This window comes from Chiroxiphia lanceolata, chromosome 4 (genome assembly GCF_009829145.1).
Source record: "Chiroxiphia lanceolata isolate bChiLan1 chromosome 4, bChiLan1.pri, whole genome shotgun sequence".
Lineage (NCBI taxonomy): Eukaryota > Metazoa > Chordata > Aves > Passeriformes > Pipridae > Chiroxiphia > Chiroxiphia lanceolata.
Window position 1 is genome coordinate 3,286,915 of NC_045640.1, and position 25,908 is coordinate 3,312,822.

At 53.2% G+C, this 25,908-nt stretch overlaps 2 protein-coding genes across 4 annotated transcripts; both read left to right on the forward strand.

The window, feature by feature from the left end:
- The first annotated feature begins 1,015 nt into the window (after window positions 1–1,015).
- On the forward strand, window positions 1,016–7,248 carry MAVS (mitochondrial antiviral signaling protein). 2 transcript variants are annotated; one of them, XM_032684919.1, is made up of 7 exons: window positions 1,016–1,071; window positions 1,697–1,826; window positions 1,937–2,111; window positions 2,467–2,693; window positions 3,159–3,702; window positions 4,748–4,896; window positions 5,421–7,248. In XM_032684919.1, exons 2-7 carry the CDS (start codon window positions 1,710–1,712, stop codon window positions 6,090–6,092), a joined length of 1,884 nt encoding a protein of 627 aa, XP_032540810.1. In that variant the 5' UTR covers window positions 1,016–1,071; window positions 1,697–1,709; the 3' UTR covers window positions 6,093–7,248. The 2 variants fall into 2 exon arrangements, with proteins under 2 accessions (XP_032540810.1, XP_032540811.1); XM_032684920.1 differs by lacking the exon at window positions 1,016–1,071 and adding an exon at window positions 1,197–1,414.
- A 3,304-nt stretch (window positions 7,249–10,552) lies between these two features.
- On the forward strand, window positions 10,553–25,501 carry PANK2 (pantothenate kinase 2). 2 transcript variants are annotated; one of them, XM_032684922.1, is made up of 7 exons: window positions 10,553–10,796; window positions 18,881–19,090; window positions 20,431–20,684; window positions 21,595–21,771; window positions 22,011–22,134; window positions 23,517–23,642; window positions 24,422–25,501. In XM_032684922.1, the coding sequence occupies exons 2-7, from the start codon at window positions 19,025–19,027 to the stop codon at window positions 24,470–24,472; spliced, it is 798 nt and encodes a 265-aa protein (XP_032540813.1). In that variant the 5' UTR covers window positions 10,553–10,796; window positions 18,881–19,024; the 3' UTR covers window positions 24,473–25,501. The 2 variants fall into 2 exon arrangements, with proteins under 2 accessions (XP_032540813.1, XP_032540812.1); XM_032684921.1 differs by having other exon boundaries at window positions 10,555–10,796; window positions 18,881–19,233.
- Window positions 25,502–25,908: the final 407 nt, after the last annotated feature.

Sequence of the window (25,908 nt, forward strand, 5' to 3'; positions counted from 1 at the left end):
ATGACATATCTGCTTGTGAAAACAGTGAGCTGGGTTTCAGTGATCACAGATATCAGATATTTGATCTGTAGACTGTTCATCTTCAAGGCTTGAAAAGGAAGGAAGTATTTACAGAATCCCAGGACGGATCAGGTTGGAAGGGCCCACAGTGGCTCATCTGGTCCCACCTCCCTGCTCAGGAAGGGTTGTCCCAGAGCACACGGCACAGGATTGTGTCCAGATTGCTCTGGAATATCTCCAGTGAGGAGAGTCCACACCTTCTCTAGACAATCTGTTCCAGTGCTCTGCCACCCTCAACGTAAAGAAGTTCTTCCTTGTGTTGAGGTGAAACTTGTAGTGTTTTAGTTCACGGCCACTGCTCCTTGTCCTGTCGCTGGGCACCACCAAAAAGAGTCTGGCACCGTCCTCTGATGCTCCTTGGAGATATCAGTATGGATTGATGAGATCCCCTCAGTCTTGTCCTCTTCCTTTCTCTTTCCCTTTCCCCTTTCCCTTTCCCTTCCCTTCCCCTTCCTTGTCCCCTTTCACTTTCCTTACCCTTCTTTTTCCCTTTCTTTTCCCCTTCCCTTTCCTTCCTTTTTCCTCTTCCTCCTTCCCTTCCCCTTTCCCCTTCACTTCCCCTTTCCTCTTCCTTCCCTTTTCCCTTTTCCTTTTTCCCTTCCCTTCCCTTCCCTTCCCTTCCCTTCCCTTCCCTTCCCTTCCCTTCCCTTCCCTTCCCTTCCCTTCCCTTCCCTTCCCTTCCCTTCCCTTCCCTTCCCTTCCCTTCCCTTCCCTTCCCTTCCCTTCCCTTCCCTTTCCCTCTTCCTTTCCCTTTCCCTTCCCCTGACTAACCAGGCCCAGCTCCCTCAGCCTCTGCTCCCAAGACAGACGCTCCATTCCCTCGATCACCCCCGGCCCGCTCCAGGATCTCCAAATCCCTCCTGTCCTGAGGGGCCCGGAACTGGACACGCCCCGCTGTCAATCACGCCTGTCAATCACCGTGACGGGCGTACGCTCGGACCAATCAGCGACGGCCGCGACGCGCCGTGGGCGGGGCCGGAGTGGAGCCGGGCGGTGGCGGCGGCGGCGCAGGTGAGGGGGGGCCCTGAGAGGCCGTGAGGGGAGCGGGTGGTGTGCCGGGGCCGCTCGGACCCCCGCGGCCGCCACAGCCCCCGCAGAGACCCCCGGGGTGCTGTGCCAGGGGGATCTGCGAGCGGGGACCCTCCCGGGGCTTCCTCGGGGGGTGAAGGTCGCGCTGAGGGCGGGAGAGCCCCGCCGTGAGCGGGCCGCTATTCCCTGTGGGAAGGAGACTCCTACGCCTTCCCCTTTGGCTTTTCCATGGCCTGTGCGGGATCCCAGCCGTGTCCCCTATCGCCTGTGGTGGCCCTGTCGCCTGTCGTGACCCTGTCGCCAGGCCGGCCCCCAACCCGGCGGGGTAGATCCCGATAAACAGAGTGGGAATAAACACGGGCTGGGCGATGGCAGAAGGGAGCGAGGTTTGTGGAAGTGAAGCCGAGAACTGAACTTTAACCCGAGCGTTGTCTCTGTACGTGTTTTCCGCACGGAATTTCCCCTGTCGGGAGGCTGAGTGCCCGTGCCAGGGATACGGGTGTCTGGGCCAGGGATACGGGTGTCTGCGGAACAGCCCGAGCTCCTGGAGACAACCCGACCGTCACCAGCAGCCTCTGCTCTCCTTAAGGTCTCTGTCTCTCTGTAGGTGCTGAGCCACGATGGGTTTGGCCGAAGAAAAAGTGTACAGCCACATTATGAGGAACCTCAAGCATTTCGGGACTATCCATGTGGGGTCGCTGGCTGATTCCCTGACCTGCCTGGTCGATTCTGACAGAGTAATTTCCTCCTTCCCTGAGCCCTGCCATGCTCCTTTCCCAAAGGGAACGTACAACTGCCTTGCCCCTAAGCCAGATCCTCTCTTAGATGCCCTGTGTGTTTTTCCTAGGATGAACTCCACGCCCGGGAGGAGATGCGGGGCAGCCAGGCCACCGTCTTCAAGTTTTATCAGCTCCTGAGGTGCCGGAAGGACTGGGTGCAGGATCTCATCCAAGCCCTGCGCCACAACAACGCAGGACACCTGGCCGATGAGGTGCAGGAGGTGTATGACACCTGGAAACCCCGTACGTAGCCTCGTCCTCCCTGGGTGCTGCCCTGGGAAGCTGGTGGAGGTGGGGACCCAAAACATATCACTGAGCAGCTGGTCTCTGTCCCTGCCTTGGTGTCTGAGGGGCTGGGGGTGTCTGACCATCCCTCACCATGGTGACATGTCTGAGGGTGATGGGGTCCTTCTTTGAAGGTGCCTGGGTTGGTGGTGGGCTGGGGTTCTCACCTGGAGGGAAGGTGGGGAGATGAGTGAAGGGGTACTGTGGGCTTGGCCACTGTGGGCACATGCAGGGCTGCCTCAGCCCCATGCTCATCCTATGCTTCCTCAGCTTTTCCAACTGTTCCTGCTCATGATCCCCTTGACTCCTCCAGGTCCCTCAGCTCCTGCTGCTGGCTCCTCCCTTCACAGCAATGCCCGTCCCTCTGCCTCCTCCATCAGTGCCCAGACACCGTCCCTGCGGCCGAATTCTGCTCCAGGAGCCCCTCTGGCTGAGCAGCCTCGCCAGGACCTGCCTGTTGTAGACCATCCACCCGTCCTGCCCAGTGCTGCCACCACCACGAGCACGGATCAGGAGGCCAGAATTCCGGTGCAGGAATCGGTGAGCGGGGCATGTGTTGGGTGGGGACTCAAAGGTCCCTTTTGGACCTTTTGGTGGGGTGTGGGGAGCCTGTGGTAGGGTCAGGCTTGTTCAGGGCCACCCCAGATAGACTCTCGCTGCTGATCTCTGCTGCATCTGGTAACTTAGAGGTTATATATGGCCTTGTAATTGCTCCCCCTCCTGCCTTTCCTTTGTGGGAGGAGTGCAGGGTCTGCTTAATTAGTCCAGGCTCCCCTCCAGGCTCCACCTCCCACCTCCCCTCCATAGGGGTGTGCAGGCTCCACTCTGTTAGTCCAGGCTCCTCTCTACAGCCCCTGACCCTTATGTGAGATGTGGGTGTCAATGAGATACCCCAGACCCCCTTCATCAGCAGCCTTGCGGGGGCCACTGCTCAGGGTTTGGGGCGCCCTGGTGATCCCAGACCCCTCTTACTCCAGTGATTTAACACAGCTCATTTCCTTCCAGCTCCCCAAAAAACTCCTGGAGCAAGAGAGTCTCCAGCCATCTCCACCTGGGAGCACAGTCCCTGTTGGAGCCAGCGGAGAGGGACACCTCTCCCCCCCCGGTGATACCACGCAGGGGTCAGTGGGGACCCCCAGGGTGGCCAGTGTGTCCGTGCCATCAGCCGTGCCCCCGGAGCAGGGCCGGGACTGGCTGAGCCGCCGGCCGGTGTGTGTGGACAATGGGTGTTTTGGGAATGCCAACCACCTGCACCGCGGGGCACCGGGCCTGGCGCTGGGCAGGGCTCTTCCAGCGAGGGAGCCCAGTGCCACTCACAGCCCCGAGCAGCCCCGCAACGAGCCCGAAGAGCACTCGGACGAATCCACGGAATTTCCCGCTCGTGGCGTGGGGCAGCAGCCCCCAAACTCACTGCCAGAAAAGCAGCCTGTGCTGAGCTCTGAGCCCCCGAGCAGCTTCGTGGATGTGCGCAGCCCCCTCCTCATACAGGAGCAGTTTGATGCAGAGAAGAAGCGGGTCCAGATGCTGCAAGAGCACGGAGGGGATGGAGGTGGGTTTCCTTCCTGGCAGAGCCATGTAGATTCTGGGAAGCAGGAGGTGCTGCTGAAAGCCCCTCACTGCAGGAAAGAAATTAGGATGCTGGAGTGTGTTCAGAGAAGGGAATGGAGCTGGGGAGGGGTCTGGAGCACAAGTCTGATGAGAATCGGCTGGGGGGGCTCAGCCTGGAGAAAAGGAGGCTCAGGAGGGACCTTCTGGCTCTGCAACTCCCTGACAGGAGGGTGGAACCAGGTGGGGGTCAGGCTTTGCTCGACAGAACAAGAGGAAATGGCCTCAAGTTGTGCCAGGGAGGTTTAGGTTGGATATTAGGAAAAATTTCTTGACAGAAGGGGTTATCAAGCATTGGAGCAAGCTGCCCAGGGTGGTGGTGGAGTCACCATCCCTGGAGGGATTTAGAAGACATGTAGATGTGGCACTAGGGGACATGGGTTAGTGGTGGCCTTGGCAGTGCTGGGTTAAGGGCTGGAACAGAATAGAACAGAACAGACTGTTTGATTGGGAATGAATGGTCATCTCACTCAACTGCATTTTAATTGTTTCTGTCAGTGGGGCAACTTTGGGGTGTGAAACTTTTCCCCCTCCCTTAGTCTGCAGAGATATTTGTGTTCTGTATCTGGGGGAATTTTAGCATCTCCTGCATCCCTTGCCTACATGGGCTTCATAGAATAGAATGAAGCTCTGCCCTCCCCTCCAGGGTCTCGAGAGAGAGGGACACCTATCCCTCCCAGCCTGTTCCCCTCCACCATGTGGGATCAGCACTTCCTGGGTGGGAGGACGTGGAACTCAGATCCCACAGGAGCCTTAAAAACCTCTGTCTCCCTCGATGCTCCCCAACCCTGCGGCCCACCCTGGGTGAGTTACCTGCAGCTGCCAGGAGAGCTTGGATGATGCCATGGCAGATCCAGAGCAGTGTGTCCTGCTCCCTCTGTGACCCCCTCAGCTTGGGGACTGTCCTGTCACAGTGTCCTTGAAGAACAGCAAAACTCGCCTTTTAGGCCTCCTGGTTAACACAATATGCTTTGTTTTCTCCCCGACAGACACTTCCATGGGAACAACCACCCTGGTTGCTACCCCTGTGCCCAGAGGCAGTTCCCCATCCTATGACACCTCTGTGAAATCTGTACCAGAGGAGAAACCAGCCGCTGGGAACAGATCTGGCAGCACCTACTCCGTGCCAACGGAGAAAGTAGGTGACCTTCCCTCTTGCCACGTTCATTTCATCCAGGTTCTTGTCAGCTCCCCCTGGCTGGGAGATTTTCTACTGCAGTGTCACATTTTGAGCTGGTGGCGAGTTTATTCTGGGATTTTTTCCTCCCACTGTGTTCATGTTCCCATCCAGATGCAGCATTTTGCAGCATAAGAGAAGGAAGCCAAGCTCTGTTGGGCTTTGACTCCTTATTTCCCCTCCCTGACTTGCCAGTCAGTCTCCTGCCTTCCAGGTGCTGCTTTCCACCCCTCTCCTCACTGCCTGGCTCTTCTTCTTTCCTTCCGATATCTCCCCTGAATCCCAAAGGTTCCCTGGAGCCCCAACACCTCCCTGCTCCACTCATACTCCCAGCCTTGGGAGTTACCTGTGACCCAGCCTCGCTGTTGGTGGCAGGAAATGTGGGGGCCGAGCGCTGAGCTGGGTTTGTCCTGTGATGTGTGTGCCCAAGACCAGGCCAGTGGGAGATTCCCACGGCACCCACCCCCTCTCCTTGTCTCCCGAAGGTGTTTCCAGCCTCGGCAGCCCCTCTCCTAGGCCCAGCTGTGGTGGGAAGCTCCGAAGGCACAGCTGGGAGATCGGCCTCTCGGGTGAGCTCTGGCACGAACATCAGGGCTCCATCCTGCAGCAACGCAGAGGAGGATGTGGAGCTCAGCAAGCCGGGCGTCCTCGTCTCCATTGCTTCGGGGGACACAGAGGTGCCCGGCAGATGCTCAGGCTCTCAGAGGCCCAGCAACCCCAATTCTGCCACCTCTGACAGCCTCGGCCTCAGCAGCGACCCAATCCTGGTGAGCAGGGATAGCTCGGAAGGAGCATTCTCCAGAGGCTCCTCGGCTCCAGTGGCTCGTGCAGACCCCGGGGGACAGGAGGCAGCTGGAGCAAGCAGAGACTCCCGTTCCACTCCGAGCTGGGACAGCACCTCCCTGGGCACCCACGAGGTCCATGTGGATCATTACCCCAGCGTCCAGCTCGGAGCTGGGAATGATGGAGCCGGTCCGCTTGGAAACTCTCCGGATTTCGACTCCAGCAGTGGCTGTGGCGCTGCCACCAGCTCGTCTCAGGCCAAGGTCCCCGCGGGGGACAGCAATGGCCCGTCCCTGCCGTACATCCTCCCGGCCGTGGGCATCGCTGTCATCTCCGCCGTGGCATTCCTGGTGTACACTCGGCTCCAGAAGTAGCAGCCGGGATGTCACGCAGCCGGGACGATTCCTCTGGCAACAGGATTCTGGCCAACGCGTTTGAAGCCTGAAGAGCAGCGGGGGAATGGTGGGGGTGTGGTTAAATCTCTTTCCGCAAGGTTCTGCTGGAAGAGGCCTTGGTACCGGATGCTGTTGGGTTTGGATCTGTTCCATCCAACTTCCCAACCATCTTCTTTTTACACCCATGGAGAGGGTCTCTCTCCAGGGCAATCCCTTGAGTCAGAAAAGTCCTTGTGGTGATTCTCCATGTCTTCCTTGTTTGGTCCCAGGAGGCCCCAGGGAAGCATGCGCTGGTGATCCAAAGGGTGACCCCCTGGGTGCCTTTGGGCAGCGCAGCCAGGAGCGGTTTTGCAGATATCCTGTAACAGCAGAGCTGGTTTTCTTGGCTCTGCTCCTCTCGACTTGAAAACATTCCCAAGGATTGGTGCAGGAGCCTTCACCAGGTGTCTCATGTTCAGTTTGCCTTACTTGTTATCTCTGGCTCTGCCAGGCACCTTTGAGGGGCTCTGCAGCTCCTTCTGGGATCCCTCCATGTGGCACTGGCCCTGGGGATAAACAGGAAGGTCAGGAGAGAGCCGCATCTAACCAGCATTCCTGAGGATGGGCCTCATTGCACCCCCTCCAGGCAGGGAATCAGGGTTCTACTTTAAGAGGAATGTTTCAGGCAATGCGAGCATTAAGCAGACTTGGCCCTACACAGGGCTGTAGGGTGACTTCAATCTTTAGGCTGGATTTTGGGAGCGTGGCTGGAAGGGTGGATGGAGTTCTCACCCTTCCTGATACCTGCTGCTATGGTGTAGGAATATAGGAAGCTTGTGCCCAGACTGGGACACAAACAGGATCAATTGCACACTGCAGGGAGGCCATATAGGGGGCTGAGGTGCTCTGGGCCCGGGGAGATGTTCCAGCACCTTCCAGTGCCTAAAGGGGCTCCAAGAGAGCTGGAGAGGGACTTTGGGCAAGGGCCTGGAGGGACAGGACAAGGGGGAATGGCTTCCCACTGCCAGAGGGCAGGGATAGATGGGATATTGGGCAGAAATTCTTGGTTTTGACGGTGGTGAAGCACAGGTTGCCCAGAGAAGCTATGGCTGCCCCATCCATGGAAGTGTTCATGGCCACGTTGAATGGAGCTTGGAGCAACACTCCTAATTTAGGCTATTGCTTTTTCCCTGCTCTACTGTGTTACAGAACCACAGAATGGTTTGGGTTGGAAGGGATCTCAAAGACCATCTTATTCCATCCCCTGCCATGGGCAGGGACACCTTCCACTAGCCCAGGTTGCTCCAAGCCCCATCTAACCTGGCCTTGGACACTTCCAGATATGGGGCAGCCACAGCCTCTCTGGGCAGCTTGTGCCAGTGCCTCACCACCTTCACAGGGAATAAGTTGTTCCCAATATCCCATCTAGCCCTGCCCTCTGGCACTGGGAAGCCATTCCCTGTGTCTTGTCGCTCCATGCCTTGTCCCCAGTCCCTCTCCAGCTCCCCTGGAGCCCCTTTAGGCCCTGCAAGGGGCTCTCAGCTCTCCCTGGAGCCTTCTCTTCTCCAGGGGAACCCCCCCCAGCTCTCCCAGCCTGGCTCCAGAGCAGAGGGGCTCCAGCCCTGGCAGCAGCTCCGGGGCCTCCTCTGGACTCTCTCCAGCAGCTCCATGTCCTTGTGCTGTTGTTCCCAGGGCTGGAGGCAGCTCTGCAGGGGAGTCTCACCTGAGCGGGGCAGAGGGACAGAATCCCCTCCCTCAAACTCATGTGTCCAGTAACTTGTCCTGAATTCCTGCTGTCAGCACAGCTTTTCAAAATCCATCCTTCGTGCTGGCAGGGAGCAGGAGGGAGGTCATCTTCCTGGAGCCTGGCTGCCAACTGCAGCCTTTGTGCCCAGAGCTGGGCCCATGGTGGGAAGGGTCCATCAGCTCTCTGATGGAATGGCTGCTCCTCCCTCCTAACACTTTCCCTGTGCCCAAAAATCCAAGAAGTGCCTCCATAAGCCACTAAGGACAATAAATACATGCAGAGAGGTGTTGATTCCGGTGTGATGGGGCTGCTCTCCCAGGAGAACTCGAGATGTTCTCTCCTTGCTCAGCGCCCGGTGCTGTACCCATGTGAGGAAGGAACAGTCCTTATAAACAGTCTGCCAGGAGTGGGAATGTGGGGGCTGGCTCTCCCTGTTTGAGACAACAGGGTTATCATTCCCTAAAAAGAGGGGACACCTGCCTTCTCCACACTTCATGGTACATCCATGAGATCCCAACCAGCAGCATCCATACCAAGGCCGTCTTCTCTGACGCTTTACTTGCCTGCAGAATTCTTCCCGTGTTTTTCCATATTTTATAGCAACAGCTTCTCTGCTTTGCCTTTTGACGTCAAATTTCTCCTGTGAAACAGCTGGTCTGTCACCACCTCGGACCAGGGAGAAGCACACATTTGGATTTCTGCTGTGAAGTGCCGGGATTTTTACAGTCGTTACGTAGCACTTTAAAGCCCCACGGGGCAGGAGATGGAGCAGGAGGGAGCTGTGTCCCTGCACATCTTTTACTAACAGGACAAAAGGCCTTTTACTAACTGTAATAAATTGGTTTGACGCTTCACACCCGACTTCCTGTGAGTTTGTGAGATGAGGAGCAGGAGGGGATGCTCTGAAGGGCTCTGCTGGCAGTGACACAGAGAGACTGAGGACACTGGTGTCAGGAAGAGGTGACAGGACTTGGGGACAGATTCCAGACCTCGTTTTGGAGCAAACATGGGTCCTGTTCCAGAGGATGCCCACCACAGCAAGTCCTCCTGTTGGTGGTTGGATGCCCCGGATGAAGACAGGGAAGGTGGTTCCCGAGGCAGCTGAGCTGTAGAAGTTAGGGTACCTGGCCCTGGCTCACGCCTGTGTCCCTTTTGAGGACAAATAGGAAGCTTTTGGGACAGAACAGCCCTTTCCGTGCCCTTTCCACACCCTTTCCACGCTGCCTTTTCCACAGGAGGCCCCCGAGGGCTCTGCTGTGGCACTCCATGAACTCCCCTTGCTTTCCCAGCTTTCCTGCTTTCCCAGCTCCAGCTCTTACAGCCCAGGTATGTGAAACACGTTCAGAATACTCAGAGCTTTGGGCAGTGGAGCTCAGCCAGTCCCTTTTCCACAGAAATGAAGGCAATGCTGTTCTGAAGGAGATTATTTGTGTTCAGAGAGCTCATCTTTTGCGTCCTATCAGTGCCAACCCCATTTATCCCCTTCCTCCTCTCACCCAAAAGAATATTAAAACACACCAACTAAATCTGACCGATCCCTTTGTCCCGTTTCCACCCTGGTGATCAGAATTCAGAGAATTCTCAGGGAAATCACCCCACCTTTGTGGGAGGTCGGTGGCTGATCCCTCTGGTATCGAGTTAATGCCCAAGGATTGCGGTGAGCTGGGATTACCCCGGGGCAATCGGGGAGCACTGCAGGTCGCTGGGCTGCAGTGCCAGGCTTGGCCACGCTTGGGGTGTGCCAGACAACAATTAACATTCCACCTGGGAACCTCTGTCCTGTTACAACCCGGAGACTCTTTTCCTCTTGGATTTTCATCCTTGTTGGTCGTTGCTTACCCTCCTCTTCATGGTCACCTCAGTTTTTCTGCTGCCTGGGTGTTTCCTGCTGTGGTTGATAAATGTGGGATCAGGGTCTGAAGAGCGGGATGCACAGTATTGGAATTATGTTGGGATATAAAGAGGCACTGTGGATTGTGAGATAACAGGGAGAAACTCTTCCCTGTGAGGGTGGTGAGGCCCTGTCACAGGTTGCCCCAAGAAGCTGTGGCTGCCCCTGGATCCCTGGAAGTGTCCAAGGCGGGGTTGGATGGGGCTGGGAGCAGCCTGGGATACTGGAAGGTGCCTGTGCCCATGGCAGGGGGTTGGAATGAGATTGTCTTTAAGGTCCCTTACTGCCCGTGGGGTTCAGGCCATGGTGGGTGTCAGACCCCCCCGCATCTGTATTTGCCTCGTCATCTGCATATGCAAATCATATTCAAATCACCCCCTGCGCGCGGCCAAGCCCAGCCGGGCCTACTGCGGATCTTCCCTTCGGCCCCCCCGTGTTGCCATAGTTACCAGGCATGTCAATCACCGTGCCTTCTCCCGCCCCGACCAAGCAGTGCCCTCACTCATTGGACCGATGCCGTGCCAATCTCGTCCCAAAGGGAGCCCATAGGCCAGCGCTGCCGCATATCGACCCGCCCCCGGTGGCGCACGCTTCCCATTGGACAGCCGCGCTTGTCACTATACGCGACCGAGCGCGGGGCGCTCCGCTGCCGCCCCATTCCCGTCTCCCATTGGCGGAGCCGCCTGTCGCTCCGCGCGGCGGGGGGCGCGGATTGGCGAGCGCCTCACGGGGTGTCCCGCCCCGCGGGGCCGCGCGGCGCAGGCGCGCCGGGGGCGGTGGCTGCGGCGGCGGCGGAGCGGGAGCGGGGCAGGAACGGGAGCGGGAGCGGGGCCGGGCGGCCCATGGGGCCGGGCCGCGCTGCCCATGGAGCCGCCGCGCAGCTGCGGCGATGGCGCGGAGGAGGAGAAGAAGCCGAGGCGGCGGGGCGGCGGAGCGGACGCGGGGCCGCCTCAGCTGCGGCGGCGGAGCAGCGGCGGCGCGGACGGTGCGGCGGGGCCGCAGCCCCGCGAGCGCGGCGGGTCCGTGAGCCGGCAGCGGCGGGACTCGGTCCGCAAGAACCGCCCGCGTGAGTGAGGGCGGAATGAGGGGGGGGGGAGCGGGAGGGGGCGAGGGGCGGGGCTTGGGGCTGGGTGGGCGGGGCTGTGGTAATGAGCGAGGGGCGGGGCTGCGGGGCCGGCAAGGGTGGGGATGGGGCCAGTGGGACAGCACGGGGGGCTGGTGGCAGGGACACGGCGTGGCCGGTGCGGGGACAGCACACTGGGGACGCGGGGGGGTGGTGGCTTGTCCAGCATGGCCAGTTTGGGGTGGTGGCGTGGGGACATGAGCAACCTCGGGACAGCACAGTGGGGTAGTGGCGTGGGCACAGCATGGGCAGTCTGGGGACAACACCGTAGGAACACGGTGAGGTGATGACTTATCTGACATGGCCAGTTTGGGGACTCAGTGTGGTGGTGACATGGACACAACATGACCAGTGTAGGGACAGCACGGTGGGGACACAGTAGGGTGATGACTTGCCCAGCATGACCAGTTTGGGGACAGCGCAGTGGGTTGGTGGCATGGGAACACCATGGCCACTCTGGGAACAGTGCACGGGGGCTGATGGTTGGTTATGGGCACAACAAAACCAACTGGGGCCAGGACGGGGGGACACAGTAGTAGTGGGGTGATGACTTGGCCCCAGCATGGCCAGTTTGGGGACAGCACAGTGGGGTGGTGGCAGGGGCATGGCATTGCCACTCTGGGACAGCACAGGGGGGACACAGTGGGACGGTGACATGGGCTCAGCAGGTTGGGGCAGAGGGTGGGTGAAGCAGAGCTCCAGCCACTCTGGGAGTTTTAGGGTGAGGCAGTGCCTGGCAAGGTGGGGCAGGACATGGGAGGGGGCTGTAGCAGGTGCTGAGGTGCCCAAATGGAATGGGAGGGAAGGTGACTGGTGACACAGAGGGCAAGGAGAAGGGCACAGAAGGACAGACAGAGGCATGGGGTATGAGGGTGTGGGGCTGGACTGGTAACTGGGAAAGCAAATGGAGAGCATAGGGAAGGGTGTCAGTTTTGGGAGGGAAGAGCCCCAAGGGTTTGGCAGGGGTTGGGCACAGACCAGCCAGGCTTTGTGAGGAGGTAGAAACCATCCCTAAACCCAGGTTTTGAAATGTCCTATTGGAAACTGCAAAATGGATGGCAGCCTTCATTTTGGGAGCAGCAGGAGCTGCCGTGCAGGTGCCGTGGCTGTCACTGCCTTCAGCCATGTTTGAGGAGGAACCGAGCGATTTATTCCTTGACTTTCGCTGGAGTCCTTCCCTCCTCCTGGAAGGGAACTGCCATTCCCTGAAAATGAAACAGCGTCAGTGTAATTCCTCAGTACCTGCACAGCTATTAAGAGGATGTGAGCAGTGAATCCAGGCTGAAAACAGGGATCAGGATTCTCCTACATCTCGTCTCCTGGCTGGCAATGCCGAGACATTGTTACCATATCCGTGTGAAGTTTTAATGGTGTTCTTGCTCCTTTTTTGGGTGCTGGCAAAAAAGGAAGCCTCTCTTTTTCCCTGTCTTAGTGTGAAAAATAGGAATAGGGATCTGTGGGGCTGTTAATTAGAGACCTGCTGGTTAATAGGCTGCAGGGACGTGAAGGAGATGTCTGGTACGAAAATGAGGGAGGACTCGGAGCTCTGTGTCAGGTGATGATTCTCCTCTGCCTTGCTCGAGGCAGTTTCTGTGTCTCCTCTGGAAAATATGGATTAAAGTTGGCCACTGAGGTTCTGGTTTGTTGTGGTGGAGTTAAATGCAGAGAGTGGTGTGGGATGCTTTAAAGAAAACAGGTGTTCTGGCAGCTTCCAAGAGAGGATTTGGATCCCATCTGGAAGGTCAGCGTGGCGTGACTCGGGGATTGCAATGTAGCCTGTCCTTCCTAAATGATTCTTGGGGTAATTGGAAGAGAAATGTGCGTCCCTTAGCAGGGACAATGCCTGGTGTCAGGGGAAATCACATTTTGGAGTTGAAATGCTTGATCCCACCTCAAGGAAGACTTGAGCTGAAATGAAGGCAAAGCGCTTAATAGGCATGGGATCAAAAATGTCCTACTTAAGCTCGCACTTGTCTGCTGCTGGCATGTGGCAGACGGGCTTGGTGACCTTGAGGCTTGTCTTGCCTGGCTGTGCTGGCAGATGCCCTGGCAGATGAGCCCCCACTTCCCCAGGAATGAAAGGATTTCAGCAGGCTCGTGATCCTCCTTCCTCGTCGTCCGTCCGTGCCGGGATGTGCAGCCAGGGCAGAGATCAGGGAAGGTCTGAGACCAAGGGGGACTGGGTTTGGGATAGACCTGAAATAAGAAGTGCAGCCCATGTCCCAGCTGTGTGCCTTCATGCACCTTGGGCTTTCAAATCCCCTGGAAATTTGAATTCCCAGTCATGTGCATGTGGCACCTGGGGACACGATTTAGTGGTGAAGGTGCCCGGGTTAACGGCTGGACTCGATGATCTTGGGAGGTCTTTTCCAACCTAAAGGCTTCCATGATTCTGTGAAATGTTTCTTGGTGCACTTCAGGAACTGAAGAGCTTTCCTGCAGCATTTTCCATGTGCCACAGGCAGAAGGGGCAGAAGTCAAGGACACTGTTGTTCTCAGAAGGGAGTGAGAAGTGTCCCTGAAAATGAGGAAATTTGTTGAAGCTTTGGAGAATTATGTTGGCAAGAGGAGCCTGACAAGGTTATTAGTGCAGGCAGACATTAGTTCTCCAAGAAAAAGTATTCTTTCCTTTAAACTGATACCTTTTTTTTAATAAGTTTTAGTATCTCCCGTCAGAATCATGCAAAGACAAAATGGACACATGGTTTTAAATTCTCAGTGTAAACAGTATCCAAGCAGAAGTACAAATAAAATGCTGTTTTGAGACCTCTTTTTGACATTCAAAATTCAAGCTTTGATTTTTTTAAATACCTTTTTTCCCTTTTGGAATGGTGTAAGAAATATGAATTCCTATCAGAGCCTATTTTTAGGAATGGGAGGAGATGTAGACTTAGTGTCACTTTATATTAAATGCTAATGAATTGTATTTTTTTCCCAGCTGTAGAATTTCCAGCCTGGTATAACACTATTAAAATATAATATTGAATATTTTAGAGTAAGCCTAGAGGTGCTGTCACACACTCAACTAAATCATCAGCTCCATGGGCTAATCTTTTTAGCTCCTGGTATAATTGGCTCAGAAGTTAAGGATCACTCTGAAATACAACTTGAGCTGCTTGTTTTGTGAAGAAAATCCACCATGGAGATCTTTAATTATATCACCTCTTTCATCTCGACAGTTCTGCAGCTTCCAGAATAAGTCTGTTGAGGGTTGGGTTTTTTTTGTATTTATACAGTGTCCAATTTTATGAAGTAATTTACATATCAGATAAAGGCATTTTCTTTTTCTTGCCCCCAAGATCTTGCAGAATGCAAAGGGGATTTGAGGGCAGGGTGGCAGCTCTTGCTGTGGGCACACAAGTCTCCTTGAGCTTTTCTGGGATTGTTTAGTCTGAGCTGTGATTCCCCAACTTTCCTGGTCTTTTGTTTGTTGATGTGTATCCGTAGATCTGCCCCTGAGGAGAAGGTCTGTTTTTAACACAAAGAGCTGTGTATATGAAAATATTTATAGAGAGATGCTTTTAAAATTGTCTGTGCTCAGGGAAAGTGAGGCTTTGTCAGGCCAAAGGATGAGGAATTTTTTTCTTGGGGAAAAAAACCCCCCGTCTTCAAGACAGTTGATAGCTGCTGTTGGGACGTGTTTCCTTAGGGAAGGAAATGAAAATAAGGCTTGTTGTGTGTCTGAGCAACACGATCTGAGTGGAAGGTGTCCTTGCCCATGGCAGGAGGGTGGAGTGAGATGATCCACAAGGTCCCTCCCAACCCAAACCATCCCATGATTCCATGTGCTGAGCGGTGCCACGGTCTCTGCCGGTCCCTTAAGTCACATTCCTTGTACCCCTGCTGTTTTCCCACTGAATACCTTGGATTCATTTTTGTCTTACACACAGAAGAGGTTGCTCCAAGCCCTGTCCAGCCTGGCCTTGAGCACTTCCAGGGATGGGACATCCAAGCTTCTCTGGGCAGCGTGTAATCCAATGTTGAGAGTGGGATTCATGGCTCTCATCCCGTAACAGAGCAACAGGGAGTTTCTTTAAGGAGAAAGACTGTGGAAAGTTTTGAGCTGAGAGCAGAGGATTTCCTGCCTTTCTTCTAAATGCCCAGACACCCACTGAACAACTAAACACTTCCCAGGAGGTGCTGGACATGATGCTCTTCCCTTTCCAGTCTGCAGGTTTGCCATCCTTCGCATCCCTGCTTGGAAAGGAGACCTGCAAGGCTCTTCCCAGGCACGGAGGGCTCCAAGTAGCAGCAGGGAGGAGGTGAGGGAGAGGCAGCATTTGCATTTCCTGCCTTGGCCATTAAAGCTGCTGTCTGGTTATTCCAGCAGAACCTTCTGGCTGAGCACAGTCAGCCTCGGGGACGCCCAGGGGCTCCGGGATGCCACCAGTTCTCCTGCTGCTCCTCGAGATCCGCGGCAGCTCTCTTGGAAAAATTGCTTTGGAGGATTAAAAGGGAGAGATCTCTGGATGGCTTTCAGCTGCTGGGGAAAAAAAAATAAAAAAAAAATCAGTGTTTTAAGAGAAATCTCAGTAGCAGATGGCGATGGCATTCGTCCAGGAGAGCTTCCTCCTTCCTCCTTCCTCCCTTGGATTTTTCTAGCTCTCAGACGTGGAAGAGCTGTCGCTGCCCTCCATGTTGCTGTTGTCTGACTTCCTGTAAGAGTCAGGAAAAAAAAATGACATGGTTCTCCATGTCGCTGAAATAATTTCCTCCTCTTGTTTGTGTGCCACTCCCCTTTCCTCTAAAACCAGGTTTATAGGGGAGTTTTGTCCCTGTCCTGGATTATTTGAGTTCTCTGACAGGTGTTACTGCACAGGGAATCCTTTGCAGGATGGGAAAGAAGTACTTAATTCTGAGCTCACACGCTGCTTCCTTGGATTCTTGACCTGTGGCTGGGATGTATATAATGAGAGATCCATAATTAACAATCATTTGGTGTAAGTTAATTACCTTAATAGGCTGTCTTTCAGAATTTATCCCTGGTGACTTAGGGGAGGTACAGCCGATCCACTGGCAGATGGAGAACACCAGCTGCTCCATGTGGAGCCTTTCCAGCTGGTCCCACAGGGAGGTGTGAGCTGGCTCTGGTCAGAGGTTCCATCCCAGCTCAGGGGGTTGGATCCTTTTTGGGGCTGGTGCCGAGTGGGCATAGTGAGCCCCGAGCCCAGCCTGTCTGCAGTTACTCCCAGCTCTGCAGGCATCATTCCTGTGTCCCTGTTTCTGGTGGGACAGACTGTGGATAACTGGCTGGTTTAACCCCACACTTGGTGTTCTGCTCATTATAACAGCAGCCAAATAGAACCTGTATTTATAGGTATTAAAAAATGGAAGGTCTCGATGGCACAGAGGATGGGATGAAATTTCCAGGGAGCTGCTCCCTCTTTTTGTGGCTAGGAAGCTTCCTAAACTGATGGACCCAGCTGCTGCTTGCCCTAAAATCTGGAAGGTTTGAGTGTAGGAGTTTGGTATGTGAGATTCACAAGCAGCTTTAAAACAAACATGTTTTACTGAACCCATCATGTGCCACCAGCTGGGTGCTGGGAAGCAGGAGCCCGTTAGCCTGTGATGGAGCAGCCCCTGTGGCATTTCCAGGCACGTGGATTCATGGAGCCACTGTGCCTTGGTTTTTGGATGTTTGTCTTCTCTGCTGCACCTCAGTGATGCCATCTCCAAGTTCCATCCTCTGCTCACTCCCTGGTTTTACCCTTGTGAGTTTGGGGGAAGGTTGTTGTCTGAATGCAACAGTGGGGATGCTTTGAAAAAAAAAAATCTAATGTAGGCTTCATAATGCAGAAATCAAATTGCATGTCCAGAAAGGAGCAAATACATTCCAGAAATCACAGAATCATGGAATGGTTTGCATTGGAAGGGATTTGAAAGAGCATCTCATTCCAACCCCTGCCATGGGCAGGGACACCTTCCACTAGCCCAGGTTGATCCAAACCCGGTCCAGGTCAGCTTGTGCACTTCCAGGGGTGGGGCAGCCACAGCTTCTCTGGGCAACCTGTGCCGGGGCCTCCCCACCCTCACAGGGAAGAATTTCTTCCCAATATCCAATCTAAACCTCCTCTCTTTCAGCTTAAAATCATTACCCCTTGTCCTGTCACTATCTACACATGTAAAAGTCCTTGGTTTGCTCTTGCTTTCTCCCTCTGTTGGGCTGCCATTCAGATTCCTTTCCCTTTCATTCATGAAAAGTTATTTTTGTGTCTGTTCCTGTTTGAAGTAGATGCCTCGGTAATGGGGAGTGATTGGGATTTGGACGCGTCTCCAAAAATAGAGCTCTGCATCTCCTTTCAAGATTTCCTTTGGTGACGGTTGGGGGTGGCCTCTATGGAAATATGTAAAAATAACTCCGTGGGTTAAAAATACCGTGGGGAGCTGCTGGCTCCAGCAGCTCCTGGGAGCTGGAAAGCTCTGGAAGGGGCTGTGCAGCCACCAGGTGAACCTGCTGAGGAGAGAATACGTCCTCCTCAAGCCTGCTGGGCTGGTGGCTGTGCAAAGATCATTCCACAAAGAGCCTGACCCGAGGGATTCCCACTGGGAAGGATGGGAGGAACGAGGGCTTCTTTGTGTTCCACCCTTATCTCTCTGCAGATAAGCAAACGTATTGTGCACAAATAACAGCAGTGTGTTACCACCCCTGTCTCTGACCTGTAGGAGTTATACTGAAATGCAAGATCCTTCTTTCAGATCCTTCTTTCAGTTGGTAATGCTGGAGCGTGCCCAGGGGAAGGGGCTGGAGCAGCAGGAGCAGCTGAGGGAGCTGGGGGGGCTCAGCCTGGAGAAAAGGAGGCTCAGGGGGGACCTTCTGGCTCTGCAACTCCCTAACAGGAGGGGGGAGCCAGGGGAGGGTTGGGCTCTGCTCCCAGGGAACAAGGGACAGGAGGAGAGGAAATAGCCTCAAACTGTGCCAGGGGAGGTTTGGTTTGGATATTGGGAAAATTTCTTCCTGGAAAGGGTTGTCCAGCCCTGGCACAGCTGCCCAGGGCAGTGTTGGAGTCCCCATCCCTGGAGGGGTTTAAAATCCCTGTGGATGTGGCACCTGGGGACAGGGGTCAGTGGTGGCCTTGGCAGTGCTGGATGATCCCAGAGGGCTTTTCCAAACTTTATGATTCTGTGATTTGGGTTTGTTTTCTAAACATTCCTTTTTTCCTTCTGGAACACACTGTAAGGGTTTAATCCTGCTGCCGTGAGCCTGAACATGTGGCTGCATCTCTCCCTTTGCTGTGGAGCCCGTGCATCTCGTTAGCTCCAGCCTCTCCTTCAGCTCATTAATAGTGATATTAATCTGTTCCAGTTCCCAGCTCTAATCGCAGATTCCATCAGATCAGGGGTTTCTCTTGATCTGTTCCAAGAAGCTCATTATCCAACACAGCTGCAAATGTTGCTGGGCCTGACACTGATGCATATTTTGTACCATGGGGGAATTTGACTAATAAAATAATCCAATTAGACATTTGTTTTTGTCTCCCTGGGGCATCTTAGATTACTCGTCTACCTCAGCTCCGTGTTGTAATTAGGGAACGTTTGTACATCCCTTTGATGTAAAAGCACTGGTGTTATCCGTGGCTCTGGCTCCAGCTCAGAACTTGGGAAGAGGAAGAGATGGGGATTAAACCTGCAGCAGGATCTGGTGGTGGGGGCTATGGATACTGTCAGATCCTGGGGGGGGGAGAGTGTCAGTGTTTTGAGTGTTGTGCAGCAAATATTCAGAGCTCCTGAACTCCAGGGATCTCCAAACAGGAGTTGTGCTCAGCATTGGAGAAATCTCCTGTCAAAGACATTTCAGGCTGCCAACATTCCTGTCTTTGCTTTCCACCTGAAACTAAACAGACCACACGGGTCCCTGGAGAATTCCATGAGTTAATTCAGTTTATAACTATTTTCACAGCACCGTGGAATGGTTTGGTTCGGAAGGGACCTTGAAGATCATCTAATTCCAGCCTTTCCACTGGAAGGGTGCTGGTGCCGTGGCAGCACCACACCCTGTTTCATTTTCTCCTTGTCTCCTCTCTCTCTAGTCTTTCCCTGGTTTGGCCTGGACATCGGAGGGACCCTGGTGAAACTCGTCTATTTTGAACCCAAGGACATCACGGCGGAAGAGGAGGAGGAAGAAGTGGAAAACCTCAAAAGCATCCGCAAATACCTGACATCCAACGTAGCCTATGGCTCCACAGGCATTCGGGATGTGCACCTTGAGCTCAGGGACCTTACCCTGTGTGGACGTAAAGGCAATCTGCACTTTATACGCTTTCCTACTCATGACATGCCTGCTTTTATCCAAATGGGAAGCGAAAAGCACTTCTCGAGCCTCCATACTACCTTATGTGCCACGGGAGGTGGAGCGTACAAATTTGAGCAGGACTTTCGCACAGTAGGCATTTTTGGCTTCTATACCGTTAGGATCTGGTAGTGACGTTTCTTTGAGGGCTTTTAGAACTAGAAAACTCCCTCTGCAGACTCTTTAAAAACTCCTCTGAATCTTGATTTCGGAAGTGTCTCCCCCCCTAACTCCAGTCAGGAAATGCGGTGTGGAGTCAGGTTGAACTGTCCAAATTAAAACACTTTCTTCCCCAATGTGCATGTAACGTCCTGTCACTCTAAATTAATTGCTCACTAATGTTCTTCCTTCCAAATCTTCCTCTCTGTTTTTAATCTCTGCTGCTGCTGGTCTCGGTCTCGTGGGTTATTTTTTTTTCCTCTCGTTGCTGTCTTTCACCTGCTTTATTCTCTTTCTTTGCTCACCTGGTTTCATTTCTAACACCCGTGTGTGAGTGAGATGGCTGAAGTTCAGTCAGGTTTGGGGGTAAATTTAACTGTCAGGAAGTTCACAGTTGGGGTTTGACTTCATCATGTGGCTTCGTTCTGGGTTGGATCCTTGTTCACAGGTGAAAAACGTGTGATAAATACTTGTTTCATCAGGGCTTGGAAAAATGCAAATAAAGGGGCTTTTCATGGAATCACTGAGGTTGGAAAAGGCCTTTAAGACCACTAAGTCCAACCCTTAACCCAGCACTGCCAAGGCCACCACTGACCCCTGTCCCCAAGTACCACATCCACAGGGCTTTTAAATCCCTCCAGGGATGAGGGCTCCACTTCTGCCCTGGGCAGCACAACCCTTTGAGCGGAGAAATTTTTCCTAATATCCAGTTTTGTGCAGTTGAGGCAGTGGCATGAGGGGAAAATAATTTTGTAACTCCTTCACCTTTTTTTTTTGATGTTTGTTTGGATGGGTTTTGTTGGATATTTTGGTCAAACAAAGAAGCCCCTCCTCACTTCTCCTGACTTTTCATGCCAGTGCCTCAGCATCAGGACCTGAATCAGGGAGTTTGTGGGATTCTCTCTGTGTCCATCTGTGTATATTTTTCCCTGTTTCATACCTGCACACCAAAAGGTTGGGATAGCTGGGACTCCCCCTGCTCTCCTGTGACCTGTTCTTCCCCAGGCTCTGCAGGGAGCATGGAGATAGCTTGGACTGAGCTGGCAGTGAATGCATTTTTTCCAGCCCTGACCATAAGCCCTTCACATCCCTGCCTGCTCCTTCAATATTCCTCTTTTTCCTTCCCACCAGATGGGTGACCTTGAGCTTTGTAAGCTCGATGAACTCGATTGCCTTATTAAAGGAGTGTTGTACATCGACTCCGTGGGATTCAATGGACACTCGGAGTGTTACTATTTTGAGAACCCAACGGATGCTGAGAGGTGCCAGAAGCTCCCATTCAACCTGGAGAATCCATACCCTCTCCTCCTGGTGAACATTGGCTCAGGGGTCAGCATTCTGGCTGTCTACTCCAAAGAAAACTATAAACGGGTAACGGGCACCAGGTGAGCGCTGAGGGGGGGGGGAAAAAGGGAGTTTTATTTTGGAGTCTGGAACACGTTCCTGCCTTGTAAATCACATTTTCAGGGACAAACTGCAGTAAAGGTGGTGTGTGGAATGACCAAGCTCCTGCTTTTGCTGCAGTCCCTTCTCCCTGCCAGCAAAGATCCCTCCTGGAAGAGAGGATCTGGATTTCACGTTTTGGTGTCTTTACTGCAGCCAGTCTCTGTCAAAGCTGGTTTTTCAGTTGCCCTGCTGCAGGAATTTAAGGGTTTTACTGATCTGTTTGATTAGATCACCTAGTTTGGGATTATCCCAAATGCAATGATCATCTTAACAACTCTTAACCTTGATCCAAGCAGTCAAGATTTCCATCCTGACTTCCAGAATTTGCCTGATTTTGGTGGAAGAGATGATGACTTAGCAGTAATTCCCCAGTTCTTGCCCTTCCTGAAGATGTGGCTCCTGTGTCCAGGCAAAGCAAAATATTTCCGTAGCTTTAAGCTTTCCTGAAGACCCAGAAAGTTAGCAATAATAGTGAATAATGAAGAAATAATAATATAATAATAATAATTATGATAATAATAATGATTGTAAAGCCCCTCAGTACAGTTCCTACTCTTACTATAGATCATTATTGGGATCTGTGCATGATGAAGGGAACAAGACAAAGTTTTTTCCCCAGATTTTGGATGGCTCTGCCCTCACACTCCAGTTATCCCTCAGAACTAATATTTATATTAAGATTAACATCTCTTGAGTGCTGGGAAGAAGGTGGATGGTGTAAAATAGAAAATTAAGGTCTCGTTTAGCACCAATGGCCTGTGCAGAAGGCTGTGAGGGACTCCTTACAGACTGTAAACTATGTGAAAGGAACAGATTTAAAGGAAGTCTTTAATTCTGCTTTACTTGCAGCCTTGGAGGAGGAACCTTTTTTGGTCTCTGCTGCCTTCTCACGGGATGCTCCACCTTCGAGGAGGCCCTGGAAATGGCATCCCAGGGGGACAGCACCAAAGTGGACAAACTGGTGCGGGACATCTACGGGGGAGACTACGAGCGGTTCGGGTTGCCAGGCTGGGCTGTGGCATCCAGGTAAACGACCTCCCTGGATTTTATTTTCACTGGAGATCCTGCAAGCATGAAAATCTGGGCTTAAGTGGCTCAGGAGAACAGCCATTCCTGAGAGATCTTGAGTTACTGATAGCAACGCTTTTTAAAGTTAGAAATCATAGGAATCAAGCCTTCAAGACAAATTGCTTCGGTTACATTAGCAGTTCCCATTATCTCCTGGAATTCTGATGGGACCTTTAACCCTAAAACTGTCTTTACAGCTTTGGAAACATGATGAGCAAGGAGAAGAGGGAATCTGTCAGCAAGGAGGACCTGGCCAGGGCCACCTTAATCACCATCACCAACAACATCGGCTCCATAGCGCGGATGTGTGCGCTCAACGAGGTATTTTGGGGGATCTCTTCCCTTGCTCCCTGACTAGAACATCACCTCTGTGCTGCTGCCTCTTGTTTGAGGAACAACTCTGGGAGAGGAGGAAGGGAGGTGTGGAGGATGTGGAGGCTGGATATCTCCCCTATGTTGTTTTTATGAGTTGCTCTGGATTTCTTGGCCAAGCCCCACCAACCCCACGGCCGTTCCTGTATCTTTGGGCTTTCAGCTTCTTTACAGTGCTGCCTTGTTGCATTCATGTCAAGCAGCATTGTACAGGGCTATGAAAGAACAGAGACATCCTCTGCACTGCATCCTGAGCCTGCTCCCACGGGATGAGCTAGGGGATCTGGCATCCTCCTGACTCCTGGATCTTTCTTTACCTTCATTTGCTGACAAAACAATGCAAGATGTGTCCTAAACAGCTCTGAACTGACTTATTTTCTTGTTGGAGAACAAGCAACTTCAAAGCTCCTCGCTTGGCTCAGGAGAACTGTTTTGGGATTAAAGTTAGGCTGGAAGTCTGACTTGAATCTAATATATTGGTTGGTCTTTTCCTTTCTTTCAGAATTGTGTTGGTTATGGGCTTCCAAATAGTTTTTTTTCCTTCAGTTTAACAGTAGAGAGTCACTCAGCTGTTTAATGATGAGTCAAAGGCTGGAGTTCAGGGCAGAGGGGGGAGATGGCACTTGGTGGTCAGTGTTCCCAGTCAATATAAGGATTTCATGGTAAAATCAACTATTCTGTTCAAATTTCTGAGCTGGGAAGGCTGTAGTTCAACCTGGGGATTTCTGGGCAGTGAAGAAGAGCCTGGGTTAAAGTGACCTGGCCTTGCTTTCTGAGAGAATTGTGGGTGTTTTTAATGTTCTGCAGATCCTGCCCAACAGTTTCAGCAGACAATTCATGGAATCAGAGAGTCATTAAGGCTGGAAAAGCCCTCTAAGACCATCCAGTCCAACTGTTCCCCCAGCACTGCCAAGGCCACCACTGACCCCTGTCCCCAAGTGCCACATCCACAGGGATTTTAAATCCCTCCAGGGATGGGGACTCCAACACTGCCCTGGGCAGCTGTGCCAGGGCTGGACAACCCTTTCCAGGAAGGAATTTTCCCAATATCCAACCTGAGCCTCCCCTGGCACAGCTTGAGGCCGTTCCCTCTCCTCCTGTCCCTTGTTCCCTGGGAGCAGAGCCCGACCCCCCCTGGCTCCCCCCTCCTGTCAGGGAGTTGCAGAGCCAGAAGGTCCCCCCTGAGCCTCCTTTTCTCCAGGCTGAGCCCCCCCAGCTCCCTCAGCTGCTCCTGCTGCTCCAGCCCCTTCCCCACGTGGGGTTTTCATCAGTACAAGCAGAAAAAGGAATTTAGCCTTAATACTCCCTTTTTTTCCCCTAAACACTTGCAGAACATCAACCGCGTGGTGTTCGTGGGCAACTTCCTTCGGATCAACACCATCTCCATGAGGCTCCTGGCGTATGCCCTGGACTACTGGTCAAAGGGACAGTTAAAAGCACTTTTCTTGGAACATGAGGTGAAATTTCCTTTTTAAAATCTCTTTCCTCTCACGGGAAAATGTGAATGCTCTGGGAGCAGCCCCGTGGAGCTGTTGGTGGCACCCACAGGTCCTCAGTGTCGGGTCAGGAAAAACAGGGATATTGTTCCAGTAGCTGATAGTGGAATTGTTTACCACCAATTTCATCTTGTCTGTGAACTTTAAAACCATTTGCTCAGTTTAGATGTGTAACTGTTTTGCAGCTCTGCTTCCTCATACAGCCATTGAAGTCAGATTTTTGTATTTTATTTTATTTCTTATTTTATAGTGTACCTACCTGCAGTTGTGTCTTTCCTTTATATACACCGTATGTGTAACAGCCTGGGGAAGAGAAGGTTCCAGGGAAACCTTTGGGCACCTTCCAGTGCCTAAAGGGGCTCCAAGAGGACTGGAGAGGGACTCTGGATAAGGGCCTGGAGGAACAGGACACAGGGAATGGCTTCCCACTGCCAGAGGGCAGGGTTAGATGGGATACTGGGAAGGAATTCTTGGCTGTGAGGGTGGAGAAGTCCTGGCACAGGTTGCCCAGAGAAGCTGTGGCTGTCCCTGGATCCCTGGAAGTGTCCAAGGCTGGATTGGATGGGGCTTGGAGCAACCTGGGCTAGTGGAAGGTGCCCCTGCCCATGGCAGGGGGTTGGAACTGGTTGATCTTTGAGGTCCCTTCCAACCCAAACCATTCCATGATTCTGTGGCTGTGGCTGTTGTGTCAGGTGTGTGTCCACGTCTGAGTTCTCAGTGATATTCCCGTTGTTCCTCAGGGTTACTTCGGCGCGGTCGGTGCTCTCCTGGAACTCCTGGACTCCGCCTGACCCCCTGCAGACTCTGTGTTGGACCCACGGATTCGGGACACTCCCTGGGCCGCTGGTTTGGAGGTCACAGCCCACGTTTCACCTGCTCAGACTGTTCTCTGGGGTGCCCTGTGGGGTCAGCCCAGGGCTGGGTGTTTGTCTGTAAGAGCTGAAATCCATCTGGGATGCCAGCGCAGGTTTGTTCCAAAGGACGTGCATGGGAAACACTGACTGGATGTTGGGGTGTATGGGAAGGTCTGTGGGGCATTTCAGTCACATCAAATTGCCCTTTTTAGGTAGTTTACTCCGTGTTTAATGATGGTGACAAAGCAGGGGACAGGCACTCTGCTCCTCCGACCAGGATCCCTCGGAGCGCCGAGCGCCCGGGTCACAGTTCTGTGTTCACAATCAAAGCTGTCGTGTTCTCCACGTACCGGGAATGGTCTGGGAAGAGGGAAGAGCATCAGCATTGGCTCTGTTGTGTAACTCCCTACAGAGCACTTGATCCGTGGTGGCCTGTGGGACACCCTGTGCTGGCAGCCAGGCTTTGTTCCTGTTCCACACGTCCTTATCTCTGTCCTAGGGATGGAAGGTACGGCACAGCACGGATCTGTGCCTTGGGGGGATTCCCATTTCAGCCTCCAGCACTCCTACACAGCCCCTTTGGGACAGTGTTAGGGGTGTCTGTCTGTCAGCCTCCAACCTTGAGATCTAAAAGCAAACTTGAGGATGAAATGGTGGGATTTGTTGTCTGTTTGTTGTCTGTTTTCCCTCCATTATCAAACTTGGCTGCACAGAACTCCACCAAAGAGACGCTTCCTTCAGTCACACTCGGATCTCTGTCGTGTTCCATGTTGCATTTATTAATGGCTGCACTCCTGGCGTTTTTGGGGAATCCTCCCCCTTCCCACATGTGTGCTGTGCTCCCAGTTTTCCCTGTGCCTGCTCCCACACAGCCTGCAAGTGAGGTGGAACCCCTGTGGAAGCTGCACCCTTGGGATGGGGGTTGGGATGGATCCTGCACACTCAATAAACGCTCTCTCAAAGCAACAAGGTATCTGTACCTTCCCTCAGGATGGGAACTCACGGCGACATGGCTTTGGAGCTGCTCTGGCTTCCCAGGGAGCAGCTCCGTGGAGCAGCTGCCCTTCCCTGAGCAGGGGAAGCTGTTCAGATCCTTCACATCAGGTCACACTTGTCGGGCTTTATCCCAGGATATCGGAATGACTGTCACCCTGACTCCAACACACACTTTAAGATCCTGGTTTCTTTCCAGAGAAGCTGAATTCCAGCTCCTCTGATCCCCACGCCCCTCATGAGCCCAGGTGGAAGGGCTGGGAGCTTGTAAGACCCATCCAGCTCTGCCCATTGCTGCATCCCAAGATGGGATCCTTGTGTGGTGCTTCCCTCTGGAAAGGGAAGAAACTCTGGATTCAGGAGATGTTTGCTTTGCTGGT